The sequence below is a fragment of the Ochotona curzoniae genome, unplaced genomic scaffold, assembly GCF_017591425.1.
Source record: "Ochotona curzoniae isolate NIBS_2020 unplaced genomic scaffold, NIBS_Ocur_1.0 contig_4612, whole genome shotgun sequence".
Lineage (NCBI taxonomy): Eukaryota > Metazoa > Chordata > Mammalia > Lagomorpha > Ochotonidae > Ochotona > Ochotona curzoniae.
The window spans coordinates 13653732-13676770 of NW_024466343.1; the positions used below are offsets into that span (position 1 = coordinate 13653732).

Genomic DNA, 23039 nt, shown 5'->3' on the forward strand with positions numbered 1-23039 from the left:
TTGGAAAATCCTTCAGCAGGGAAATTAGTATCATCTTGCAACTGTTTGGGATTGGCCAATTTAGAGATCTGAAAAAGGAATTCCTGGAAGATTGAAGTCTTATACAAGCATGATCCAGAAACAAACTATTCAGTTCTCATGAGAGAATGATCGGGTTGCCGGAAGATTCTCCTGAAAATATTTCCTAGAAATAATTCAAATATACTTCATACTCCAAGATTCCCTTCATTTTTCATCTTTCCATAAAAAGGAGGAGAAAGTGAGAAAGGAGTTGCTGACCATTCTCAGGGTGGTGAGTAGTGGCTGTGAGTTTTGAGGACTGAAGCTTATGTTCTGTGCTTTGTTAACCTTTCTCTCCAGTATTATGTTAAGCTGCCATCACTAACTTCCAAGATAATTCTGGTAATGAGCCTCAAGTAGTCAGCCCTTACTCATGTATGTGCTGATGGGAACATCTACAGGTTACCATCAAGCCATATCCATGACCAGACACATGTTCTAGGTCACAGCAGCTGATCAACAATGAGAATTGGACATATCCATAAATCTTCTCAAGGAGGGTTTTTCTGTGCCATTTGATGGAAACAGGGCAAGGACGGACACATCCCCTAAATCAGTTTTGAAAGAGACAAGTACAGAAGAGGCAGCACGATTGCCAGGATGTGGGAGTTTACTGTTTTGTGGCTGATACATATGGACTGTGGACTTAATGCTGTAATCCCCTCAGTTTTTATTTTGAAACTTTAACTCCCAATGTGATGTATTGGAAGGTGGGACTTTTAGGGGTCATTTCATTTAGTTGAGGTTGTGAAGTTGGATACCCAATCATGGCATTAGTGTTCTTCTAAGAAAATGAAGAAACATCTGACAGCTTTTTTGTTTGTTTGTTTGCCATGTAATGATCCATTCTCAAGCCAAGAAGAGAGATTGCATTAAGTGGCCATGCTGACACCTTAATCTTGGATTTCAAATATTCACAACTGTGAGAAATAAATTACTGTTGTTGCCAAGTCTGCAGTGTCTTGTTACAGCAGGCTGAGCTAAGATACTGGCATAGATGTTAAACAGACCCACCATTAGGTGGGCTGACTATCAATATAGTGTGTCCTCATGGTAAGATCTAACAGTACATTTTTGCACAACCAGACTGAGATGCAACTTTCTGGTATCTTGCTCCCTTGGGTATAGCTCAGGACATTGAGGGAAATTTGTCTTAATGGTAAGAATAGTGCCACATATTCCTATGGTTCTGAGTGGCAGCTGGCTTATGCCAGTGATCTTTGCCTACCTTGTTTACTCTGTGCAAGTATTCTGTTACCACATAGCAACTACTTCAGATAAGTTTCCCTCTATCTTAATCAAACTTCTAGAAATCCTGTTTTGAGCCTTCCCTGTAAGCCAAAAGAAACAAATGGCCCGAGTTGCTGTACATTCAAATATCTGTGGAGGGTATTCACCTGCCTTTCCTTCATGACCAGTGTTTTTTCCCCCGCTGGACTGGAATGAGGTTTGTGTCCTCAGGACTGCAGTGTTTACCACGTAGGGAGTCCAACCCACTGGACTAAGAAAATGCCTCACAAGGTTCACTGGCCAAAGCAGCATGAGATAGTGGGAGCTCTTCCCAGACAAGGCAGTGATTATAGGCCCATCTGCTCTCTGTCTGAATCCCATGAACACCAAACTACACTGATGGTTGCTTCAGGTCCCTAGAGCTTTCTGGCTGCAGTGAAAAGCATGGGTAGGAGTCAGGACTCCTTATTTTCTCCTGTTTGATTTAAAGTCACTGGTGATCATGGAGTGTTTGCCTTTTAAGAACTTGGACTTTCAATAAAGTAAGTGTTAAGTTACATAAGCAGAATATTGCTAAAATTCCTGCCCCAAAATATATAATCTTGGAACTGGCCCTCATGAATTATGCTTTCAGGGCACACCATAGAGCACAAAAACTTGTGTATGGATGTGTTTTTTTTAAAATGGGCAACTGCCCACAGATATGGATTGCCTAATAGTCAAAAATCTAAGCACTCCAGGGTCAGAAATTCTACTCTCCAAGAGCTTTGCTTTTTAAGGAAGTCTATTTTGAATAACCTTACTCAAATGTATCTCTACATTCCTCAGAGAACTTTTAGGATAATGTTTACTTTGTTAAACTCTGAATGCTAAGGGAACAGCATTCTCTTGGTAAAGGCATCTCTACTGAAAATGCTTTTAGCTGCGAGCTAAGGAATTCTGGAAATGACTCCTTTGGTTGCATACTTCCTTCACTCTTGCACTTTGACTTTTGGCATCCCTAGCACCTGCTTACTCTCTGGCTTTCTGCAGACAGACGCAGAGGACAGATAGCTCCTGGACATGGGCCCTGTATGGCTGTAACCCTCACCCTCTGTTCACTACTTGAGTGAGAAAACTGACAGAAACTGATTTGCTCAAGACAACACAGATAAAACAACTCTGACTTTTAACTCAGAGAATTCAAGATGGCTGGTTGTGGAAGGCAGGTATAGCTGAGTGTGCAGAAAGCTTTGGGAAAGGATCTAGTGGAGTGGAGAGCTGGAAGAAGAAAATTGCTAGGTGAGGTGATCGAAATTCCCTGGAGTCCACTGGAGGAAGGCGGGTACCATGCAGGTGAGGAAGAGCTACTGAAAATGCTCAGAATTGCAGCTGGTAGCCCAGAAGGGTGAATATAAATAGCATTCCAGCCACAGACAAAAGTCTGGCAAGTTTCAAACCAGTACAGAGGACTCCCGGCAGGAGTGTTTGTCTTCCCCAAAGAGGCAGTGGAAAACAAAGGAACCCATTCGACAAAACACCAGTGAAGGAAGGGAAACCTGAGGAGAAACCCAGATTGTCAGACACCAGATTGGGCAACTCTCCTGCTGGCCTCCATCAAGCAGGGCACACCATTGGGGAGGGAACAGCTGAGGGGTGAATCATTTGAAAACGGGACATGTGGAGCCAGAACTTAGTCTGCCCCAAACTTAAGGACCTATACCCTGAGTCCCCAGAGAGATACTGGGATCACCTGTGAGGGAGATGCAGGATCCCTGGAGGCAGAGTCTGGACCCAGATGCTGAGTGGTGGGAGAGTGCAAATCCCTGGTCACACAAAGCAGTGGCTGCTGGTATGCTTTCCCACCACTAGCCACAGCTGTTGGCTTGCCCAGTACACACTGTTCCAGGCACACCTTCTACCACCTGAAGAAGGCAAGTCAGAGAGAACATTCCTTCCCTAAACAGGGACACAGCGGATGTTCCTGTGCCTCACCAGCCTCTCGGAACTCAGACATCCCAGAAAACTCCAGCAAAACACCAGAGACCATCTAGCTATTACCTGTAAGAGACACATCTAATCAACAAAGGTACAAGAAAGCTGAGAGTGAAAGCATGGAAAAGGTCATTTCATGCTAATGGAAAAGAAAAAAGAGCTGGTGTAGCGATTCTACTATCAGATGGTATAGACTTCACTATGAAAAACATTAAAAGAGATAAATATGAATACTACATAGTGATAAAGGGAGCTATCCACCAAGAAGAAGTAACAATAATGTATACACACAAAATACAAGAGCACCTAGCTGTATAAAATAATTATTGATGGATCTAAGGGGAGTTATAGATACCAATACAATAATAGTTGGGGACTTTTACACCTTGTTAACCATCAATAAACAGATCAACGAGACAGAAACTCAGCAAAGAAGCAATAAATCTCACACAGACAACAGAACAAATGGACTTAATAGGTATGTACAGAACATTCCATCCCATGGACACTGAATATTCATGTTTTTCAGCTGTACATGGAACCTTCTCTAAGATTGACCACATGAAAAGTCACAAAACAAAACTCACCAACTTTAAAAAGTTGAAATCATATCATGCATCTTCTCAGACCACTACAGAGTAAAACTAGAGATCAATAAATCAAAATACCCCCAGGATATTTGTAAACTCTTGGAAGCTGACCAACATGAACAATGAGCAATGAGTCAGAGAAAAAACTAAATAAGAAATTTAAAAATTCTTGAAACCAATGAAAATGCAAGCACAAAATACCAAAACCTGTGGGATATTGCCAAGAGTGTAAATTTAAGAGGTAAATTTATTGCAATTGGTGCATATGTTAGGAAACAAGAAAGACACCAGATAAGAGAGCTAAGTATAAACCTGAAGGAACTAGAAAAAACAACAGCAAAATAATCCCAAGAACAACAGAAGAAAAGGAATAATCAAAACAAAACAAAAAAAGAAATAAACCAAACAGAGATCAAAAGAAAATGAAAGTGTTGGTTCTTTGAGAAAATAAACAGAATAGATATGCCATTGGCCCAATTGACAAAAAAAGCTGGATCATAGAATTAATAGTATCAAAAATGAAAAAGGCATATCTCAGCCATACAGAGAATAATCACAAATTACTTTAAGTAACTATACACCAACAAATCAGAAGACTTTAAAGAAGTGGACAGATTCCTGGACTCATATCATCTACCAAAACCAAGTCATGAGGGAACAAACAATCTAAATAAACCTATAACTGAGACAGAAATGGAGTCATCAATAAAGCCCTCCCAACAAAGAAAAGCTCGGCCACAGACAGCTTCACTGCTGAATTCTACCAAGCATTCCAAGTAGAACTGACCATAATTCTTCATAAACTATTAAAAAATAGAAGAGGCAATCCTTCCAAACTCTTTCTATGAATCCAACATCAACTTTAACACCAAAACCAGACAGAGACAATACAGAGAAAGAAAGCTCTAGACCAATATCCTGGCTGAATATTGACACTAAAATCTTCAACAAAATACTAGCCAACAGAATACAAAAATGCATTAGACAGATCATTCACCCAGACCAGGTGGGATTTATCCCTGACATGCAGGGATGTTTTAATATATGCAAATATCTGAATGTGATACACCACATCAAGAAACTGAAAAATAGAAATCATGATAATCTCAATAGATGCAGAGAAAGCACTTGATAAAAATCCAACATTCTTTCATGCTAAAAACAAGGTAGACATAGAAGAAACGTTCCACAACATAAAACAATTCATGAATACCCAATGCCAGTAACATACTTAATGGGGAAAGATTGGAAGCTTTCCCACTAAGATCTGGAGCTAGATGTCTACTATCACCACTGCTATTTAACATAGTACCAGAAGTACTTGCAAATGCTATGAGACAAGAAAAATAAATTAAGGGAATTCAAATAGGGATAGTCCCTGTTTGCAGATGGTATGATTCTATACATAGGATCACCAAAAAACTCAATAAGGACACTGATAGAATTTATAAGAGAGTTTGGTAAAGACACAGGGTACAAAATAAATGAAAAGAAATCAAACAACTCCAATGCAAACAATTCCAAGGCTGAAAAAATTAAAATAATAGAGACAATAGTGAAATACCTAGGAATAAACCCAGCTAAAGACATGGAAGATCTCAATGAGGAAAATTAAAAACATTTTAAAAACAAATAGAAAAAGACTTTAAAAAGTGGAGAAACATACCATGTCCCTGGATGTACAGAGTCAATATCACCAAAACGTCCACATTACCAAAATCAGTGTACAAATTGAACATGATTCCATTCAAAATACTAAGAGCATTCTTCACAGAGCTGAAAAAAAATGATTCAGAAGCTCACCTGAAAACACAAGAGACCATGAACAGCCAAAACTGTCCTGAAAAATAAGAACTTAGCTGGAGGGATCACAATCCTAGACCTTCCAACATATTATAGGATGGTAGTAATCAAAACAGCCTTGTGCTAACAGAGAGGAAGACCAATGGAGCAGAATAGAAACATAAGAAGGGATCTCACACATGTATAGTCATCTGATCTTCAGCAAGAGAACAGAAAACAACCCAGGGAAGAAAGAAGGTCTCTTCAGTAAATGCTGTTAGGACAATTGGATAGTAGCCTTCAGAACTGAGAAACAAGATCCCCACATTTCACCATACACAAAGACCAAATCTAAATGGATAAAAATTTAAACTTACAACCAGAAACCATCCAACTTGTATAAGAAAATGTAGAAAATACAAGATACAGACACAAAGACTTGCTAGAAAAATCATCAACGCAAACATAGTCGACACCGAAATAAACAAATGGGACTACATCAAACTAAGAAGCTTCTATACAGCAAAGGAAACAATCAACAATGTAAAAAAAAACAAGCAACTAATGGATGGGAGAAAATCTTTGCACACTACACAACAGAGAGGGGATTAATATCCAGAATATACAAACAACTCCAAAATAATCATAATAACAAAACAAACATTCAAGAAATGATTGAAAGAAATAAGCACTTTTCAAAGGAACAAATCCAATTGACTAACAAATCCAATTGAAAAAATGCTCAAGTTTCCTAGCAATAAGGGAAATTCAAATAAAAACAACACTCAGGTTCCACTTGACTCCAGTGAGAATGGCCCACAAAGAAAAAACTATCAACACCTGCTGGTGAGGATGTGAGGAAAAAGGAACCCTACTCCACTTCTGGTGGGACTCCAGGCTGGTACAGCTACTTTGGAAGTTGTAATGGAGAATACTCAAGCAATTGAAAATTCTCCTACCATATGACCCATTAGTCCCACTACTGGGAGTATATCCAAAGAATCTGATAAATGAGAAAGCAACTTGTGCCCCTGCACTGCAGCACAAGCAACAAGAACTGGGAAATAACTAGATGCCCATTGAAAGAGAACTGGGTAAGAAACTGTGGTACATTTACTCCATGAAATACTACTCAGCTATTAAAAAGAATCAAATTCCAGCGTTTGCATCCAAATGGACCCAACTTGGGACCATTATGCTAAGTAAAATGAGCCAATCCCAGAAGGACAGATATCATATATTCACTCTAATGTAAGGCAACTTCCATCAAAAATACATAACAGAAAAGGGAGGAGAACAAGCGTACACTTGTAACCCCACAGAGAGAGGATGTAATGGAGACTAGACTACCAGGAATCAAGGAAAATAAAAGACATCTGTCCTAAGGAATGAAGGTAGACTCCCAGTGAAATGTCTAAATACAGCTAGAAAACAAAAAATTACAATTCCTACTAGTGACCATGCCAACAATGTTGTGACCCGCCCAAAGAGCAAAAAGTAGGAATCATTTCTCTTTCATCTCTAATTTTAAGTGGTTTTTCCCCTGGTGACGCTCAATGCTAATATGGCTGAGGGGTTGGTTTGTTCATCTACTTAGGGAATGGCTCTTTCTCATTTCAGTTTGCAGGTTTTGGGTATAAAATCTAATTATTCTGCTGTAAATGTTACCTTTTCACACTGCCTATTCATTTGTATCTTTTTAAATAAGTTGTTGTGGTTTATTAATTGATCGTCCATAAGAGACGTTTTGATTGCACCTGAGGTTGTAAATGAGCCCTTCAACACTGTTTTTGCTACATCTCATGGGTAATGATGTTCTTGGTTTTATTATAATTTCTTCAGCACCACATGGGTCGTGCAGTAGCATCAATTTCTACAAGGTTTTTGATTTTCTTTTTCATCACTCTAGTGGCACATTGGTGTTTTTAAGTAGCATGTTTTTAAACTTCATGTTGATGAAAATTTTCTGTCTTTCTCCCTGTTGTGGATTTTGTTTACTGGCTCTCTATTTAAGGGGATATATAGTAGAAGTGTAGCAGAAACTGACATATTCAGATGTGCAGATGTAATGCAGTATATCTCTCTGCATCCAGACCAAAGATGGACTCCCAGTGAAATAGTTGAAAATATCCTGACAGTAGGGTGCAGGACTCTCCGTTCATGCCTACAGTGTCAGGAAACACTTTAATATCAACACGATGGACTTATTACTGTTTATGAAGGAACACCCATTGTAATAATAGAGGGGAAGGCAAAGATGAGGGAAGGGAGGTAGGGGAGGGGATACAGAGTCTATGGAACTGTATTATAAAACAATAATAAAATAATTTTTTAAAGTTCTGGAAATGTAGAGTGTAACTTCATACATTCAAATTACATGGTAACTGCAGGTCACAAAGACAGCTCTTCTAGTGCTATATTGCCACTTCATTTCTGTGGTTTTATCTCACATACTCAGAATACATATGAAGATGATGGAAGATAACCGCCATCCACTCAATGTCATATAACTCATAATGCTGAAGTCTCCCAAACTTAGAGCTACTGTCCTCAGTAGTCTTATGCATATAACAATATATATCTCTGAGATCATTTTTTTCCACAAAAGATCATGACAGTATAATATGCTGCTGAAGCTGATTAATTAATTTACTCTATTGTCTCTTTCCCTGAGTCACTTAAGTAAGAATGTATTTGAAATGCCTGGCTGGTTATTTAAGTCATTTACTTGAAATGTAAAAATTCATGTTTCTTTTCAGTTGTCTTATTGTTAACTTTTGATGAGTTTCTGAAGTTATTGACCTAGTAAAGATGAATAAGTTTCTTTAATGCTGTAGATTGCGAAGTAACACTGACTACTTCAATATGCAGCAGTAAATTTAAAAGGAGGCAATTAGAGCATCCCTGAGTTGAAGCCACTGAATTCAACCATAGTGAATCTGAATGGATACTTCTAATTAGGCCAGAAACAAATCCACAATTTGACAGGAGGTGGAGAGGACTCAAGTTTGTATAATTCCAAGAGGCCCCACTGGGAAAAAAATACATGATCATGAATACAAAGTTGTGAGGGCAGAATTTAAGCTTCATTAGCTTTGTGGTAAACTCAGCTCTGGATTAGGCTACTTAAAACCCACAAGTTGGAAATAACTTTTGTTACTTTGCCAGCATTTAATAATACCAGTACCAAAATATTCAAGTTGCTTTAACACCTAGTATTTCTTAACAACTGAGGACCACTAGAATGCTTAAAATATTTTATAATAAAAATGTACATGGAAGTGGCATCTTGACATCTGTAGATATGTCCTTTTAGCCCATGAAATTTTTAAAAAAGAGTTAAAATAACCAGCAAATGCACAATACTAATAGGAATATGAGTAGGCAAATTCAAAGCAAAACTGTTAAGAAACGTTGAAATATTTATTGAAACATAGCAGCTTTGTATATATTACTCATATGACTGTTTTATTCATTCGCATAAAATTAGAATGAATAAAAGACATGATAAGCCAGTCAGGTAGGTAATGCTTCTGTGGCTTATCTACTTCAGTCATGGTTTTCATAAATAGTGTAGTCTTTTCTAGCACTCATTAAAATAGGCATAAGCTATGAAAGTAAAATAATGCATCTGAAACCAATTAAAGCATCTAAAACCAAAACCAATATGAGAACCAACTGAGGAAAACAGAAGATTCTAGGCAGAGTAGAGAACCATATTTGAAGTTTTGGTTATGTGAAACAATTGGATTTATGTTGAGAAAGCCAAGTAAATGGAATAGGAGAGGTAAAGCAGAGAATGCTGAGAGATAAAAAAAGCTGAAAGGCAAATAGGGTCCAGGAAACAGAGTGGCTCTTCTGGCAGAGGAGAAACTTGGCCCAAGGCATTGGGAGGCCACTGAAAGATATTCAATGGGGGGTCATGATACTTGGGATTTTGAAAGATGAAACCAGTGGATGATGCAGAGCGGTATGAAGACTGAAGGCAGGAAAGCTGTTATGGTAGTCTCAGTGAGCACAGAATAGAAAAGATTAGGAAGCTCAGAGAAGAAGATAAAATTAATTCAAGCAGTTAGTGGTGATGGACAGTGATGGGGGCTAGGAGCAAAAGGCTTATTAATGAGTGACTTCAGAGTTTCTGTTTTGGGTGATGAGAAGATTTTTTAAATAGTGAAATGATTAATTACAACATTACAACTGTAATTAATGCTACTATGTACTTTAAAGTGATTAAAGTGGTATATTTCATGTTAAATGCATACCACAATAAAAAAATTTAATTGTAATACTGGCCATTCTATACATGAACAGTTGATTTAGTCAATAAAGACACACATTTCCTTTTTAAATAAAAATATGAAAGAATTAATACTGACCAAGAAATGGGTGTCTTCCTCTAGGATGGTGACATAGGTGAGTATCTATGCAGACATTACTCTATTATCTGTGGATATATATATGATTACCCTTGTGTGATGGCTGACTTTAGTCACCCCTCCTATTGTAAGGTATACTTAGAGAGTTGGTGAACATTATTTTACCAATTGTCTGTGTTGCTGTTTGTAAAGAATGTTCACATACAAAATAATTGATTGCCCTTACCAGTGTGAGTGAGCTTCTTGTAATCTGATAATAACCCTAATTGAACAAAAAGTGGAGAAAGATTGAATTCCTTCTGTTTGTGCCAGCAGGGACATCCATTTTCTTCTGAACTGGGATGCTGGTGTTCCTGCTTCTTTGGATTTCTGGACTCCTTTTGATTGAAGTATATTTATTACTTACCACAATGTAATTTTGTAGGTATAAGATTCTTTCCACCCTCTCCCCTCCATTCCTCTCCATTTTCTATGCCGCCATTTTTCTCCATGTTATCACAGTAGTATAGTTCCTTAACAGCAGTTACAAGATTAACTTTCTAATATCATATTATATAAGTATATTTACATGTTCCAGTGGAGTTCCTTCTTTTATTCAGGAGTAGATGCGTACTAAATGTTGGTCTCCATTATACAGTTCATCTGTAGACTATACTTGAATACCTATCATTTTTATCTTACACTTTGCAAAACAGCTGCCATATACCAGAGAGGGCCTGTGCTCTTCATGCCTTTGGGACTGACCTATTTCACAAAGTGTAACAGTCTCCACTTGGGACTATTTTGCCACAAACTACAGGATTTCATTATTGTTTTTATGGCTGAGTAGTATTACATAGAGTAGATATACCACAGTTCCACTTTTTTAATGTTTTTAAAGATTTATTTATTTTTATTGGAAAGTCAGATTTACAGAGAGAAGAAGAGACAGAAACATCTTCCATTCACTGGTTCACTTCCCAGGTGGCCACAACAGCCAGAGCTGAGCCGACTGAAAGCCAGGAGCCAGAGCTTCTTCCAGGTCTCCAATGTGGATGCAGGGTCTCAAGCCTTTTGGTCATTTTCTACTGCTTTTTCAGGCCACAAGCAGGGAGTTGGAAGGGAAGTGGAGCAGCCAGGATATGAGCTGCATGCAAGGCAAGGACTTCAACCACTAGGCTACTGTGCCGGGCCCCCATAGTTTCTTTATCCATTCATTTGTTGACTGACATCTGATTTGCTTCCAGGTCTTCACTATTGGGATTTGTACTGCTGTAAATATAGGGTTGCAGGTCGCTTTCTTTTGAGTGGATTTCATTTCATTTTGATATATTCCCAGAAGTTGGAAAGCTGAGTCATAGGGTAGATCAATTCTTAGTTATCTGAGCACTCTTAATACTGAATTCTATAGCAATTACACTAGTCTGCAGTCCCACCAACAGTGGATTAGGGTACTTTTTTCCCCACATCCTCTGCTACAGTTGTTAGTAGATTTCCAATGTAAGCCATTCTCACTGGAGTTAGGGGGAGCCTTAATGTGGCTTTATTTGTATTTACCTAATACTTACAAAGCCTGGACATTTTTTCGTATGTTTCTTAGTCATGTGAATTTGTTCGTTTCGAAAATGTCTGCTCATGTTCTTAACATTTCTTAACAAGGCTGTTTTACTACTGTTGAGTTTTGAAGCTGTTTGTATTTATAGGATATTAGTCCTCTGTTATGTAGTATGCAAATATTTTTCTCCCATTTGTTCATTGCCTTTTCACTTTATTGATCATTTTCTTGCTGTACAGAAGCTTCTTAGTTTGACACACTTCCATTTGTTTATTTTAGCTTTTACTACCTGTGCTTTTGGTGTCTTTTCTAAGAAGTTTTGCCTACCTATGATTTCCTCTAGTAATTTGATTATGTCTGGGTACAGATTTAAGTTCTTGCTCCATGTAGAGCTGATTTTTGTATTAGGTGAAAGCAGGGGTCTTGTTTCTTGCTCTGCAAGCAAATATCCAGTTATCCCTACAATGTTGAAGAGATCAAATTTGTCCCTGAGTAATTTTCAGTTCTTTTGTTGAAGATCATTTGGCTGTACATTCATGGGTTCACTTTTGGGGCTTACATTCTGTTCCATTAATCTCCATTTTTGTACCAGTACCATGCTGTTTTGATTATAGTATCTAAATTCTTACATACTGTTTTGCCTAATAGAATATCTTGAAATTTGGAATTGAGATTCTTCCAGCTTTATTTTTGTTCTTCAAGATAGCTTTGGCAATTTGTGGCCTCTTCTATTTCCAAATGAATTTTTGTATCATCTTCTCTATTTCTGAGAAGGATGTTTTTGGGATTTTGATTGGTATCTTATACTAATCCATAAGCATGGTGCATTTCTCCATCTTTTAATGTATTCTATTTCTTTAATGTTTTATAATTTTCATCACAGAGGTCTTTCACATTTTTGATTAGGTTTATTTCAAGCTACTTAGGATTCTATTCCACTATTTTGAATGGGATTGTACTTAAAAATTCCTTCTCAGCCATATAATTGTTTGTACGTACTAAGGGCATCAATTTATATTAAATTATTTTGTATTCTGCTGCATTGCCCAACTATCTTATGCTTTGCAGAAGTCTGTTGAGTCTTTTGATTTTCCTGTTTTTTTCCCCAATACCTCTGGCTAGGACTTCCAGTATTATGTGGACATCCTTATCTGGTTCTGGATCTTGGTGAGAAAGCTCCTAGCCTGATCCTGATGTTGTGTTTTATGTATATCACTTTGACTGTGTTATGGGACATTGTTTTTGTGTCATCCTGTTTAGAGTTTTTGGCATGAGATGGAGCTAGGTTTTATCAAATGCCTTCTTTGCATTGATGGAAATAATCATATGTTTTTTATTCTTCATTTTGTTGATGCGGTGTATTACACTTATTGATTTGCATGTTAAACCATCTCTACATGTCAGGGATAAATCCACTTGGTCTGGGTGAATTACCTATCTATTGTATTGTTGAATTCCACTGACTAGTATTTTGAGGATTGTTATATCTGTGTTCATTAAGGATACTGGTTTGTAGTTCTCTTTCTCTGTTGTGTTTCTGTCTGTTTGGTACTAAGATAATGCTGGCTTCATAGAGTTTGGGAGGATTGCCTTTCTACTGTTTTGAATAGATTTTAGGTAATTTCTTCTTGAATTGTTTGGTAGAAAGCAGTAAATCTATCTAGTGTTACACTTTCTTTGCTGACAGGGATTTAATTACTGCTTCAATCTCAGTTCTCTTCGTATAGATCTATTCAGGTTTTCAATTACCTAATGTTTCAGTTTTGGTGGATCATATGTGTCCAGAAATCTATGCATTTTTCTAGGTTTTCCAATTTGTTGATGAATAGTTGCTTATAATACTTCCTGATGATTTTATGTCTGAGATGTCTATTGTTTTCCTTTTTCATCTCTGATTAATGGATTTGTGTCTTCTCTTTCCTTTTTTTTTTTTCCTTTTTGTTTGGTTGGGTTAGTGTTGTACCTATTTTGTTAATTTTTCCAAGTACCAGCTCTTTGATTGTTTTCTATTTTATTTATTTATCAGCCCTTGTTTGTTTCCCTTGCTTTCACTTACTTGTTTTATTTATTTTTCCTCTTTTCACTCTTTCTGGTAATCTTGGTTTTATTTTGCTGTGATTTTTCTAGCTTCTTTCATATGTAATTAGGTAGTTTACCTGGTACCTTTCTAGTTTCACTGGCGCAGATATCAGTGAACCATCCGCTTAGCACTGCATTCACTATGTCCCACAAGTTTGTATATGTTTTGGAGTCTCCCTGGTGGTCCAGTAGCTAGGATATATTGAGTTAACTCCTTCAAATGTTTCAAAGAATTTTTAAATTTTCTCTTTTATTTCTTCTATAATCCACTGTTTATTTGGCAGCGTGTTGTTGAGTTTCCAAGTATTTGTTTATTTCAGGGAATATTTTCACTTGTTGTGTCTCCAGTTTCATTCCGTGATGGTCTGAGAAAAGGCATGGGAATGTTCTGTTTCACTGTGACACAGTCTACTGGAGGCTCTGTCGTTATCAACTGGCAGGTTGTAAGATCATCTATACATTGACACCCAGTTGATATATGGAAAAAAAGCAAGGAAGAACCCACATAAGTGATCCTGTGGTCCAGGCCTGGAAAAGGTATGCATCATCCCTTCACATGTCACTGGCCACAAGTTATCTCAGCATAACAAATTACAGGCAAGACTGAAATGTGAAGTGTGGGCGGTGGGTCCTAAACAAAGAGCAACCAACAGCTCTGTGGCTGAGAAATATGTTTTTAAAAGCATTTGATGTTTGGATACTGATTCTTAGTATAGTTCTTAAGCCAAAGATACATTTCAAAAGGATTGACATTAAGTCGTATTGAGTGAAGTTAGTTACACACAAAAAGATAAATATCTCATATTCTTCCTTATATATAGAAGCAAATTAAAAAAAATTACAGAGAAAGAAATGTCTGTGTCAGTTTTGCTACAAATATGGTGTTTTTTCATCTTTTGTTTTATATCTTTGTCAAAGTGATTAAAAATAATGTATTATGATAGTTTTAATTTTGTGATTATTTTAAAAATAGCTGTATACTGGGTGAATTTGATCATTTATAACCTTTGCCTATATTTCTGCTGGACTTTGGTTTTCTTGAGCATTGTGCCTTTTGCTATAATTTTTATTATTATCTCAAAAATGTTTAAATAATATATGGAACTTAAAAGGGATAATTGACATTAAAAGTTCAACTGAAGAAAACTTATGTGATAATACATGGAAAATCATCACTTCTAATTTTTTCCTCTCAACGTATCCTTTTTAAAATCTGCTAGTCTGAGTGACCTACTTTCCTCATTTGCTAAAATGAGCTTCATTATGTTTCCTTCATCAGAAATGGACACAAGATCTTCTCTGCAGTACAACCCCTTTATCACTCACCTGTTCCAGCAGTGTATATTCAGTAGCAGAGAGATGCTTGTGAAGCCATTGAAAGCATTAGCCCTCACAGTAAGCCAGAATGCCATTTCAGTCCAACTGCAAGTCTCCTTTGAATCATGACTGTCGATTAATAAATTTAGTAAAAGCTTGTTAGTCACACAAACACATGTATACTTCAAAATATTCATGAAGAGATAGGCATTTGGCATGACAATTTTGACACCAGTTGGGGCATCTGTATCCCATGTCCTTGTACCTGGTTCAAGTCTTGGCTCAGTTTCCTATTTCAGCTTTCTGCTGATGCATGCCTGGGAGGCAGCAGATGATGGCTGAAGTGGGGGATCTGGATTGAGTTCCAGGTTCCTGGCTTCAGCCTGACGCAGTCCCAGCTGTTGCCTTCACTTGGAAAGTAAACTGGTACATGGACAATATCTCTTTTTCTCTCTATCCCTGTGTCTTTCAAATACAATGGAAATAAATGAAAGTATTTCTGATGGTTTATGGGTAAATTAAAAGTATTCTTATTTCTGTGATTTTTTTTGAAATTTGCTTAGTTTTGAATAATATTCTTTTTCACATATTAGGAAAAATGCACTAAAGTAAACTTATACGTTTAATTTCATTTTCAAATATTATTTCATTTACTTTTTAAAAAAGATTTATTTATTTTTATCTGAAAGGCAGATTTACAAAGGAGGAGAGACAGAGAGGAAGATCTTCCATCCATTGATTCACTCCCCAAGGGGCAACAATGGCCAGAGCTGAGCCCATATGAAGCCAGGAGCCAGGAGTCTCCTCCAGGTCTCCTACTCAGGTGCAGAGTCTCAAGGTTTTGGGCCATCCTTGACTGTTTTCCCTGGCCACAAGCCAGGAGCTGGATGGGAAGCAAGGCTACTGGGATTAGAACTGGTGACCATATGGGATCCTAGTGTGTGCAAGATAAGGACTTTAGCTGCTAGGCTACCACACTAGGCCCTCAAATATCATTTTAAAGTTATTTTATGGCTTTTCTCTGTTAATAAGCCATTTGGTATTCATTGTTAAATAAGATAGAGTCCTCCCAGTATATATACCATTTACCCCAAATTTCCCACGAATTGAAGGACGACAGGATAAGCACAGCATCAGCTGACAATCAGTGACTGAGAATGTTGACCTCATAATCACTCCACCCAATGAGCTTCCCCACAGCAATGAGTAGGGTGGGACATATGAAAGATCACCACACTAACAGGAATTTCTCCTCCAGAAGAGACTATATCCTAAGAACCATGTGATAAGTTTCAATCTGGTTGTGAATTTGAATGAATCACCACCTTCCTTTGTAACATTATATGGAAATTCTTAACATAAACTCTGCGTCTTATTAGAGGAAGGCCATTTAAAGAAACATGGTGAACTACTATCAACTACTGGGGGTACCTGAGAATGCTTCCACCTCTGAGATCAAGAAGGCTTATCATCAGCTGGCTCTACAGGTACATCCAGACAAAAACCCAGAGAACAAGGAGGCAGCTGAGGAGAAATTCAAACAAATAGCAGAAGCCTATGAGGTCTTGTCTGATGTCGTGAAGCGCAACAGCTATGACCGGTCCAGAGGGAACCGCACCGGAAGGGAATATAGAGATGGCAGATACAGAAGCCATTTGGAGGAGGACCTGTGCTTTGAGAGGCCGCACTATGTCTTCCAGAATGTCTATGAAGATGGACACCGCCACTCAGGACACTATTTTCCTACTGGCCATTTGGGTAGGCCTGAGAGAGTCTACTACTCCATCTTTGATGTGACCCCCATACTGAATACAGGATTTTCCACTTTTGTATCCCTGCCCCACACATCAAGTCTATCTACCTCTGAAATATTTGTACCCTTTGTAAGCATGGGAATGGGAAACTTCAGACTGGTCACCACCTGCAGCCAGATAGTGAATGGTGAAAGAGTTGTTACAACAAAGGTGCTAGAAAATGTGAGGGGGAAGACTGAAGTGAAAAGACCACAAGAATCTCATCAGATTCCTCCACCTTGCTGGTAAGGAAGTGTTGCTTTGTTCTGGAGCAGCATAACTTTCATAGGAACCCATGTAAACCTAGTTTGGATGCTTCTCAAGGACAGAATTAGAATCTGTGTGTGAGACTGGAATGGACAGAGGTCAGCTCAGTCTAAACCTCTTACTTCTCAGAAGAGGAGGGTTATGGGTCAGGTGTTTACAAAAGAAAAAAGCAAGCAAGAGATTTGGCCTTCCAGCCAGTCTCCTGACTGTTAACTAGAGCCTTCTTTCCCTCTCTATGCTTCTTGAAGCATTAATGGCCACACACACACATGACCTTCTGAGTCAATCGCATCATAAACCCCATTGATTTCTGCTCAGCCTTTTCCCTGTCCTGCCTCTCCCTTGTTGGCTACCCTTTCCCTCTTCCCAGTCTCACTGCTTCTTCTCATGTCATTTGCTTCCTATGCATTTCCCATGAACCTTAGCATAATCAGATCTAAAGAGTTACCTACGTATAGATTAATGCTGGCAGAGAGCATGTGAAAAATAAATGGTTAAATTTTTATACACATTAACAACTAGCATTTTTGAATGCTCAGTCGATGTCAGAAATTCTACTTCATATGTATTATCTCAAAAACCCTTTCAGCTACTTTCCCACTATCTTATAGATAAAAAAATGAGGTTTAGAGAGATTAAATCACATGCCACAGGCCCCACCTAATAAACAGTAAGATAGTGTTCTACTCTAAAGCACATGATTATCTACTGGATTATAACAACTAAGGATATTACTTATTTATTTTTAAACCCAGAAACTTGCTCACATTGGAAATTTAACCCTATCATCACTAAACCTCACTGCAAGACATGAGTACTTGCTGAACCACATTAAGTTAGCTTTTATTGTCCAACAGCAACTTAAAAGTTAATTATTCATTAACATAAGAATCTCAAGGTGTGAATTGTTCAGTTGTTTGGTTTTAATCAAAATATGTATGTGAAGTCTTAGGATTTTTATTTTGCTTTGTTTGCTTAACCAGAGCTGGTCTCACTCCACCCTCTTATTTTATGCTTACAAACACACTGGGCTCTGCAGGAGATAACTTGTGGAAAGTTAAGGAAGGAGTCTGCGTTGGAACTTCTTAAAGTTTCTAGACCCAAGTTCATTGTAGTACACCTTATGTAATGGCAAAATTGAGATAGCATATGCATCACAATGCTTTATAGAATGTAGATAACAATGATTAGCTTTCTCCAATAAAAAAACTTTCCCGTAAATGTTATTTTTATAAGACAAACATTAAATGTGATCTTTGAACTTTTCACACTTTAGCAAAAATATGTCTGTGTCCCTCTGCATCTAAGCAGAAGGTAGATTTGGAATCAAAATAGTTCCCATTTCTTTCAAAGCCTATGAGTTCCCATTTAGCAGTGATTAAAAACCTGTGTTTAAGGATGACAGGCACTGTGTTTTTGCCATCAATAATTTCCTTTAAAAAGCAAATTGGAAGAGACCTGCCCTCCACTGGTTTACTCCCCAGATGGCTTCAGTAGGTTGGGCTGGGCCCGGATGAACCCAGGATCTATGATCTCCTCCCACATGGATTGTGGTGACCCAGGCACTTGAGCCACTGTCTGCTATCTTCCTGGTATATTAACAGGCAGTTAGATCAGAAGCATAGTCAGGATTCTGTGCTGGGAACTCTTGATATGGAATGCAGGAACCCAAATGGCTGCTAAGCTAAGCCCAATACCAATCTCCACCCCATCCCAACTCACCCCTCCCCTGCCAAATGCAGCTGTTGTTGTTTCCATTTTGCTAGTGAAAAAAGCTGAGTCTCACAGTCAGTCCCTTCAACAGCACCACACAGTCAGTTGTGGAGACATAAGCAAACTGCAGCTTGCCTGGGAGCTGTAAGTCTCACTTCCCATTATGCTGTGTTCTCCCCTCATTACAGTGAAGCACTGCCACCGCCATGGTCGAAGGGGGGAAAGTGTTGTGGTGTGTGTGAATTAACTCTGCCCACTTAGATGTTTTCTAAGTGAGGATTTCCAGATGGAGCTTTCATTTACCAACCCTGGTCTGAGGTGGACTGCACTGTTTCTACTGCACACACACAAAATTGAATTAAAGTATGAAATGTGATATTCCATTTTGTCAAAAGTAAAATGGAAGCTTCATCAATTTTCAGACATACTTAGCTCTTGACAGAAATGCTGACATACAGAAGGATGTTTTACCAACAAAGTTTTAATTCATTTCTTAAGAATTTACTTGGTTGGCCTACGAAGCTTTCTTATAGGGAAATCAAGCACTGACATCTCTTCATGGTGCCCATCGAAAGCAGGCAGTTGGTGAAGTGTGTGCAAACAGCAGCAAAGGAAATATCCACAGAATGAGGAGGACTTGGCAGGTGGTAGAGCATCCCAGTCTGTATTTACTGCATGCACAGACTGAGGCCCGAGCTTTGAAGTAATCTGTAGGGCCAATTACTGTGACCTAGAAGTGTCTTCAGAACCACTGCAGGCCGTTTCCAGGGACCAAAAGCTCCCCCACCAGCTCCCAAACTTGCAGGTCCCACTGAGAGTCAGTCTTATGAATTACTTGTTGCTTCAAAGAGGAAGTAAAAAGGGACTAGTGAGTCATTTCCTGAGTCCTTAAATACTTTGCTACTTTTGCCCTCTCAGAAAACTGCTTTTTTTTATGAACTGTGCTGCTGAATAGTTGTCTTTCACAAATTAACATGAGTCATTTTGGCTGATGGACAAAAGGTAGCTGATGGAGGAAAGGTTTCCAAAACTCAAAAACAGCGTATACCACTGGGAAGCAGTTCCCTCTCTGCTCTGGTTAAGGTGGCTGACAAGTGAAAAGAGGACCATGGTCCTGTTGAGAATGTGGAAATAATGATGACTCATAGCTCTTGGGGGCGTTTACAAGAGCAGCTTCCTACAGCATCCTGTCAGAAACTCCACATCCTCCCAATACTAAGCCAAAGGGCCAAAGGAGGAAGGCACTTGGTGCAGGTCACACAGTGGGTGTTTCTGCAGCCCCTAGCCCAGGGCTGCTTCATCCACAGGCTGAGGCATTCAGAGCCTCTTTTCTTCACAACCTAGCCAGGTGCGTGACAGTGTGGAATGGTGGTTTCCAGAGTGATGTAGGAGGATTCCTAGTTGCAGCACTACCATGTGCCCTGTCAGAGGGAAGTGCAGAAGCATGGGGTAAAGGATTCAGAAACACTCAGGTTCAACTGATATTACACAGGTGGTTCATGTCCTGAACCCACATCTTTAAGAACAAGCTCAGAGTGTTAAGAAACCTGAACCAAACAGTTAGCAACAGTAAAAATAAGGCGGTATTTGATGCTTCTTAATGCTTTCCAGCAGCTTCAAACCACCCTAAATATGTGGATTCTTCATGTCATTTATAAGAAGCTCATTTTACTCTATCTGAAAGCCTTGTAGTCTCCAGGATGCCTAGACTGAAGTGTATGTGACTCTCTGCTTTGGACAACATGGGGAATGGACTCTTGAGAGGAGTGGGAAGGGATTTGTGGCTGGCAGAGCCCTTCTCTGACCACCCCATTGAAGTCCTGAGAACCCATTGAGAACCATGTGGCAAGTGCCTGCTGCATGGAGGTGCTGATTTTGGAGCTGAGACAAGATAATTTTCCTCCAAAAGGTTTTCCTTAGAGTACGTCATTTCTTTAACATCCATTTTTATAGATAGTAAGATTCTAGAAGTCCTAGGTTCTTGTCCCTTTGGGCCATCTATACAGCACATGTTTAGTCCTTGGAGTCAAGGGAAGCAGAAGGGGATTGTAAAAAACTTGAGCTGTGGTTGTAAACAGATGAGACTTAAACTCTACAAGATTCTTTGAAATTTCTCAATCTTATGCAGGTTTACTTCGCATTTGTTTCTTAGTTTGCAGTAAAATAGAAATTATATTTGATGCCCATTTTAAGTTATTTTAGCAATTAAGCATCCAGAAAATTCTGCATATACTTTAATATGTTTAAGTGTAACATGTTACTATTTCTTTTTTAAAAAAGAGTTATTTAATTTTATTGTAAAGTCAGATATATAGAGAGAGAGGAGGAGAGACAGAGGGGAAGATCTTCCATCCGCTGATTCACTCCCCTAGTGGCCACAACAGCTGGAACTGAGCTGATCTGAAGCCAGGAGCCAGGAGCCTCTTCCGGGGCCCCCATGGGTGCAGGGCCCCAAGGCTTTGGCCCATCCTCGACTGCTTTCCAAGGCCAAAAGCAGGGAGCTGGATGGGAAGTGGAGCTGCCAGGATTAGAACCAGCACCCAAATGGAATCCTGGTGCATGCAAGGCAGGACTTTAGCCACTACGCTGCTGCAAAGGCCCACATGTTACTATTTATTCCAAAAACACCTTATATCCTTAAGGGTACAAGTTGAAAATTGTCTGTTAATGTTTTTTAACATGCGATCTTTTTTTTTAAAATAAATTTTTATTTTGACATTCTTTACATAGTTAATTAGGGTAAGAAGGTTCAAGAGCTACAGGAAAGTGGATAATACTAGTATGTTTTCCATATTGTTACCTTCATGTTTAAGGGGGGGGGGTATTAAGGGAGAAGGCTCACCCAATTTCCCACCCTCCCCAGATCCCGCATGTAGGGCATGCTCTGAGATTCTTGCTCAAGTGGTTTTGATATTTCAACAATTATGAATTGCTGTCAATCTTGCCACTCCAAGCGCTATGAGGTCTTCGAAAAATCCGCTGATTGACATAGTCCATCATAGCTGAGATGGTTGGTTGACCTGTTCTGTCTTCTCTCTTTTCTTCGTTAGGGTTCTGAGTCCAGCATTTAGATTAGGAAGATCTCGAAAGAAACTTCTTGTATGTGCTAACAAGTACAGGGCCTGGCACCGTCCATCGCCCCAATCAGCTGGTGGTTGCAATTGCTGGGTTGGTTCTGTTTTCACTCCTGACTTCCACTGGAACCAATGGGTGTTGCAGTCCAGCCTGGTTCTGCCCAGCACATACTTGGCGTTCGCATAAACCAGTGGGAGCTGCAGCCTAGTTGGAGCGACCCACAATAACTCCCACCAGGCCCACCCCCTACCCTGGTTTGCCAGTAAGTGTAGCAGTAATCCAGTCTGTCCCACACCCCATTCCACCTAAGCCGCTGTCTTAGTTTTATGTCCTCCTGTGGAAGTGGTAACCCAAGAGGGATGAGCCCACTATTTCCCTCCCAGGCCTCTCCCACTCCCAGATTCCAGCTGATACTGTGGCTAAGCCCAAACAAACCTCGCCCGCTTTAATTTTGTTTGCACCAGTAGGAATAATCCGCCGAGCCCGGCTTTTCCCTGATCTAGTCCACATGAGGCACACAGGTGTGGTAGCTCTGCCTAGTCTGGTCTGCCCCCATCCCAGCCTATGCTCTCCTACAGAAGTAGCTGTCCAGCAAAGGAACCCTCCCTTATTGCCCCTGCCGACTCTGCCCACTTCCTTTCTTGTTCTCACGCTGGTTGGGCGCTGCAGTCCCTTCCGGTACAGGCAACCTCACCTCGGCATTCCATATTGTGCACTAGTCTTTGTTGTGACCGAACCTGGCTCGACCCACACTGGTGCTTGGATTTGCCAGTGGATGACGTGGACAGATTCAGCCTGGTCTTGCCCCCACATCTGCCAATTGTATGCCAATGTGTAGCTTTCCATGGCCTTTTCTGGGCTGGTTCCTATCATGTTTTTTGCGCTTACCTGCCGGGTCTGTGTCCTGCCAGAGGAGTTGCCCAGGCTCCTCCATCAGAACCTCTCCCAATGCCAGGTTTCACGCTTACCAGTGGGTCCATGAGCCAACCCTACTCAGTCCACCTCCTGTCATAGAAGGAACTGTGGCTTTTCCTGACTGGCCTTCCACCCAATCTGGTTCTTGCTGTTGGATGTTCCAGTCCAGCCATGGTTTGTCCATACCCACGTATGGCTCACACATGGCTCAGTAGGGGTTTGAGACCTTGCCTAGTCCATCCCACATCTGCCCTGGTCCTCCAGGACACCAGGGGGTGTTGGGGTCTGGCCCGGTTCTGTGCATCCAATCCCAGTCCACACTTGTGCCAAGGGA

The 23039-nt window shown here is 39.5% G+C and overlaps 1 protein-coding gene across 6 annotated transcripts in view; it reads left to right on the forward strand.

Moving 5' to 3' along the window:
* SAMD13 (sterile alpha motif domain containing 13) overlaps nt 1-23039 on the forward strand; it is a 63729-nt gene that overhangs the window by 38624 nt on the left and 2066 nt on the right. The window contains exon 4 of one of the 6 annotated variants that reach the window (XM_040987360.1): nt 10325-10432. The exons of 2 other annotated variants lie outside the window; for them this stretch is intronic. In XM_040987360.1, the coding sequence (XP_040843294.1) occupies nt 10325-10396 (72 nt within the window). In that variant the 3' untranslated portion in view covers nt 10397-10432. Of the gene's footprint in view, nt 1-10324; nt 10760-15955; nt 16981-23039 lie in introns of those variants that run through there. 3 more of the 6 variants (XM_040987359.1, XM_040987361.1, XM_040987356.1) reach the window with 3 other exon arrangements.